Source organism: Pelophylax lessonae (genome assembly GCF_965119305.1).
Source record: "Pelophylax lessonae genome assembly, chromosome: 2".
Lineage (NCBI taxonomy): Eukaryota > Metazoa > Chordata > Amphibia > Anura > Ranidae > Pelophylax > Pelophylax lessonae.
In genome coordinates, this window is record NC_138769.1 from 624856397 (window position 1) to 624862396 (window position 6000).

Genomic DNA, 6000 nt, shown 5'->3' on the forward strand with positions numbered 1-6000 from the left:
GGGGATGCAAGGAAACAGATCAGTGCTAGGAGACAAGGGGACATGGGTCAGAGCAGGGAGTGCTGGGAAAGATAGGCAAGTGTCAACTCAGGGGGACATGGGAAAGTGGTTCAGTGCAAGAAGCCACAAGTCAGTGCCAGAGGGTGTGCAAAATAAAGTCAGTCCCAGGAGATATAACAAAGTGGGTTAGAGCAGGGAGACACAGGTCAGTGCTGGGAAATGAGGGTCAGAGTCAAAAGACAAGGGCCACAGCAGGGGGACACAGGTCAGAGCTGGAAGACGTGGGTCAAGAGAAGAGAGTCAGTGCTAGGAGATGAGGGGCAGTGCAAGATATGTTGAGGGTCAGAGCCGGGGAATCACAGGTCAGCACTAAGAGATGAAGGTCAGCATAGAGACATAGATAGGGGTATGAGGATCAGCACCAGGAGACACGAGTCAAGAGAAGAGAGAGTCAGAACTGGGAGATGAGGGGCAGTGCCAGGAGATTGGGGGGTGAGGGTAAGAGCAGGGGGGGTCACAGGTCAGCATCAGGTGAAGGAGGTTCAGCAAAGGGAGACATGGATTGGTGCTGGGATATATAGATAAGGGTGGGAGATGAAGGGCAGCGCAGGGAGATGAGGTTTCGCACTGTCAAGAGAATGAAGTCAGTGCTGGGAGAGGAGGGTCAGTGCTAGGAGACTGGGGGATGAGGATCAGAACAGGGGTCAGGTCAGCAGCTGGAGACAAGGGTCAGAGCAGGAGGTCATAGGTCAGCATCTGGAGACAGAGGCTGGGGGGTCGAGAGATGAGGGCAAAATCAGGGCGTCACAAGTTAGCATTTGGAGATGAGGGTCAGGGTTGAAGACCAGCATCAGGAGATGAGGGTTAGGATCATGAAATGAGGGCTGGGATTGAAAGGTGAGCTTCAGGGCCAGAGCAGGGGTCACAGGTCAGCATCAGGAGTCAAGGGTCAGGAGACAAACATGAGGGTCTGGAGATCTGGGATCAAAGTAGGGGGGTTACAGGTCAACATTAGGAAATGAGTGTTCAGGTCCGAAGACGTGGGGTCAGAGCAGGAGGTCAAAGGTCAGCATTAGGAGTGGAGTGTCGGGTCCAGGGATGTGGGATCAGAGTGGGGGGGGGGGGTCACAGGTTAGCATTAGGAGAGGAGGGCTGGGGTCTGGAGACACGGGGTTGGAGCAGGAGGTCACTGGTCAGCATTAGGAGACGAGTGTCGTGGTCCAAAGACGAGGGGTCAGAGCAGGGGGAGGAGGGGGGGGGGGGTCACTGGTCAGCATTCGATGAGTGTCGGAGTCTAGAGATGAGGGCTGGTGTCAGGAGATGTGGTTCAGAGCAGGGGGTCACAGGTCAGCATTAGATGAGGGCTGGAGTCCGGAGACGTGAGGCCAAAGCATTAGGAGACAAGGGCTCACAGGTCAGTGTTAGGAGATGTGGGGTTTGAGCGGGGGGCTCACAGGTCAGTGTTGGGAGATGTGGGTGGGAGCAGGGGGGGGGGTCATAGGTCAGTGTTGGGAGATGGGGGTGGGAGCAGGGGGGGGTCACAGGTCAGTGATGGGAGATGGGGGTGGGAGCAGGGGGGGGTCACAGGTCAGTGTTGGGAGATGGGGGTGGGAGCAGCGGGGTCACAGGTCAGTGATGGGAGATGTGGGGTTTGAGCGGGGGGGGGGGGGGAGGGTCACAGGTTAGTGTTGGGAGATGGGGGTGGGAGCAGGGGGGGGGGGGGGGTCACAGGTCAGTGTTGGGGGATGGGGTGGGAGCAGGGGGGGGTCACAGGTCAGTGTTAGGAGATGTGGGGTTTGAGCGGGGGGGGGGGGGTCACAGGTCAGTGTTGGGGGATGGGGTGGGAGCAGGGGGGTCACAGGTCGGTGATGGGGGTGGTAGCAGCGGGGTCACAGGTCAGTGATGGGGGTGGTAGCAGCGGGGTCACAGGTCAGTGTTGGGGGATGTGGTGGGAGCAGGGGGGGTCACAGGTCAGTGATGGGGGTGGGAGCAGCGGGGTCACAGGTCAGTGTTGGGGGATGGGGTGGGAGCAGAGGTCACAGGTCAGCACCAGGCACAGCTCACACCCCCCAGGCCGCCTCTCACCGTCCTCTTCCCGAACACATCCAGCCTCCTCTGTTGCTTCACATTGAAAGCAGCACCGACCGGAGCCCAGCCAGTACTGACAGAGCGATACCCGGATCCCCCCCGAACCTGCCGGGACAGACTGCAGAGGATGCGCCGCAAGGACAGCATGCTGTCTGATAACACCCGGCTGGGTGACCCCGCTACAGGGGAGGAGGAACCGCGGTCACGTGGCCGGGGTGATCGCTGACGTCATAGCACCATGTGACCTCCCGAGAGAGGGCGGGAATGACGAATGTGTGTAGAGAGGGGGGTAGGATGGTGCACGGAGCTGACACTGGATGGTGATCGGAGTGTGTCTTGTCGTGTGTCACCTGCACACCCCTCCCCCCCCCCCATAGAGGGGTACATACACCATAGCTCCCACCTCTCACTGATTTGGAACTAAGTCCCTCTGTATAAAATGCGCTATTTATAAAAAGGTGTTTCCCAGTGCTGAACCTTTCATCCAATTTCTAAATTGCTGCGTTTATAAACTCTAAAAGCAACTAAGGAACAGTAGTGGTACAAAAAAATAAAAATTATTAGTTTAACTATTTATTTTTTATTTCTGTGTACAATTCTCTTTTAACCACTTGCTTACTGTAAGGGCACATTCACCCCTTCCTGCCCAGGCCAAATTTCAGCTTTCAGCCTGTCACTAGGGTTACCGCTTCATCCCTTTCAGCTCCGGAAGATTTACCCCCTTAACCACTTGCCGTCTGCTCACATTGACTGTACTGCGGCAAAGTGGCTCGTTCCCGTCCAGAGACGTAGACCTACGTGGCTGGACTCCTCCCCTAGTGGGCGGCGCCGGAGGCTCGCTCCCGCTGTATTCAGTCACAGCGGGAGTCGGGCCAGGGGAGGAGCAGGGGTGATCACCGCCGCTCTTCCCCGATCATCGGGGAATCGAGTGTGGAGATCCGCCCGCTTGTGTAAACAAAGCGGGCGGATCTCCTAAGTGACAGGCAGTGTCAGATTGCAGGATTCAGCATAGCTGACCTGTGATCTGTCCTTGTGTCCCCCAGTCCCCTCCCCCCACACACGTCAGTAAGCACCAGGCATACATTAACCCCTTGATCACCAATAAAAGTTAAAGCGGAGTTCCCCCCTAAAATTATACTTACCTCCATCTTCTTGCTCCGGGTCACCTGAAAAACAAATGGATAATCGCAATTTTTTTTTTTTTACTTACCTGGTTTAGAAGAAAATATACTTACCTTACTTCCTCTTCCTCCCCTCGGTGGCCACGACGATTCGTCACTTCCTGGCTTGCAATGATTCCTGGGAGCTGAAAGTCATCGCTCCCAGGAATCAATGCGCCTGCACCGGCCCCGAAGTCAGTTCCGGTGCAGGCGCCGTCATACCTTGCTAAACAGCTTCTGGGCATGCCCAGAAGCTGTGCAGGGATGACGCTGCGGCACCGGAAGTGACGGCGGGGCCGGTGCAGTGCATCGTGGGACCGAAGAAGAAGGAAGAGGACGCAGAAGAGGATCGCACTGGCTTCAGCTGCCCACACCTGAGATGGCAGCACTGGACAATACATTTTCAAGGTAAGTATTTCTTCTAAAAGGTAAGTGCAACCTGGGACAGATCAGAGGCTACCCATTGTGGAATGTACTAGCCCTGACTGTCCCGGGGGTATTTTTATTAAAAAAAATGTCCCAGGGTGGAACTCCGCTTTAACCCCTTCCCTGCCAGTGTAATTTTTACAGTAACAGTGCATATGTATAGCACTGATTACTGTAGTAATGTCATTGGTACCCCCAAAAATGTCAGTCAAGGGTCCGATCTGTCTGCCGCAATGTCGCAGTCCCGCAAAAAAAAATCAAAGATCGCCACCATTACTCATAAAAAAAACACCAAAAATGACAGAAATCTTTCCCTTAGTTAGTAAACGCAAAAATATGTAGCAGAAAACAAATTGGCCTAAAATGATAAAAAATTTTGATTTTTACATTTTTTTTTTGGGGGGGGGGGGGCTTCATACAAAAAAATGTGAAAAATATTGTTATTTTTTCAAAATTGTCGCTCTTTTTTTGTTTAGGGTAAAAAAGTAAAAATCGCACAGGTGATCAATTATACCACCAAAAGAAAGCTCTATTTGTGGGGAAAAAAGGACATATATTTAGTTTGGGTACGGGGTTGCATGACCGCGCAATCGTCAGTTAAAGTCGCACAGTGCCGAATCGCAAAAAGTGGCCTGGACGTAAGACAGCAAAATCCTCCGGTGCTAAAGTGGTTAAAGAGTAAGTCAGTGACTCTGAGGAAGAGGCTGGTCCTCGAAACGCGTCAGTCATCTCATCATGGACGCTTATATGGACTAAACACGGACTTTTGAGCAATTCAGCTTGATATGCTACACCTTTATCTACGTCTGTGAGTAGCCATTTTTTATGTTATTTAAATAAAGCCTTTTATTGAGGATAATGCGCTAGGTCGGTGCGCCCTTTTTTTGTTCTTTTTTGCCTAAAGAGTAAGTAAACCCTGAACAAAAAAAATGAGAAAAAAAACCCTGTAAGGCAAAGGCATAATGAGCTAGTATGCATCGCATACTAGCTCATTATGCAATGCTCACCTTAGAACGAAGCCCCCGCAGTGCCGCCCACACAGCAACAGGACAGCTGACATGTTCGGCCGTCCTGCTTCCTGGTTCGCGTCCTCCGGCCATCTGATTGGCCAGAGGCGCGATTACATCACTCCTGCGCATGCGCGCAGGAGCCACCATTCACGGCACAGGGCTCTGAAGGAACAGCACGGGTGGCCGTTCCTTCAGGGCGCATATGCCAATGACGTCATCAGTTGCATTAAAAGTGAATATCTCCTAAACGGTACATGTTTAGGAGATATTTACAGTACCTATAGGTAAGCCTTATCATAGGCTTACCTATAGGTACAACTTCCAAGAGAGGGTTTACAACCTCTTTAGCCCCGGAGGATTTGGCTGCTCAAAGACCAGGGCCTATTTTGCGATTCGGCACTGCGTGACTTTAACGGACAATTGCGCGGTCGTGCGATGCTGTACCTAAACAAAATTGACGTCCTTTTTTTCCCACAAACAGAGCTCTCTTTTGGTGGTATTTGATTACCTGTGCGATTTTTTTTGCGCTATAAACAAAAAAAGAGCGACAATTTTGAAAAAATAACAATATTTTCACATTTTTTTATATGAAATTCTCAAACAAAAAATGTAAATCAAAATTTTTTAACATTTAAGGCCAATTTGTTTTCTGCTACATATTTTTGGTAAAAAAAATCGCAATAAGCGTATTTTGATTGGTTTGCGCAAAAGTTATTGCGTTTAATAACTACGGGAAAGATTTATTGTCAGAAAAGCGGAATCTGCCATAACACAGTATGGGGTAAGTAATTCTATTTTTTATTTATTACCACCCTATACTGTCAGAGCAGATAAACGGTACCCAGTTAACCGCTATTTTTAGCGCCTCCCAGGAATCTGATATTCCTAAAGATAAGATGGGGTCTGATACTCCAGGGCCTGAAGCCCCAAAGATAAGATGGGGTCTGATATCCCAGGGTCTGAAACCCGATTACAAAGCAGTACTGTGTGTGATAGTGAATTCTCCCTCTAAAACTTGTATATTTGCTGTATAGACATTTAAGTGTATTTTTAGTCGATATATAAGATTGCATGCCATTGTATAGATGTATGTGGAGATTGTATGTGATATTAAGATGAGCTTGAAGGTATAAACTTGCCCACCAAAGGATAGTTAACAGAAAACCATAAATTTGGTGTATATAAATCTGATTATAAAGACGCAGGAAACCACATAAGTTGGGAAACTAGGTTTTCCAATAAAGTCTAAATACTGACCTCACCATCCCTATATATATATATAAACCTTCAAACTCAGCTGATCTCACTTTGTGTTC

General features: G+C 50.0%; 1 protein-coding gene across 1 annotated transcript in view; it reads right to left on the bottom strand.

Annotated features, from left to right (window-relative positions):
- MIPEP (mitochondrial intermediate peptidase) overlaps positions 1-2235 on the bottom strand; it is a gene marked incomplete at its 5' end in the record, with an annotated part of 213250 nt that extends 211015 nt beyond the window's left edge. The window contains one exon of the mRNA XM_082246681.1: positions 2086-2235. Within this exon, the coding sequence (XP_082102807.1) occupies positions 2086-2235 (150 nt within the window). The remainder of the gene's footprint in view (positions 1-2085) is intronic.
- Positions 2236-6000: the final 3765 nt, after the last annotated feature.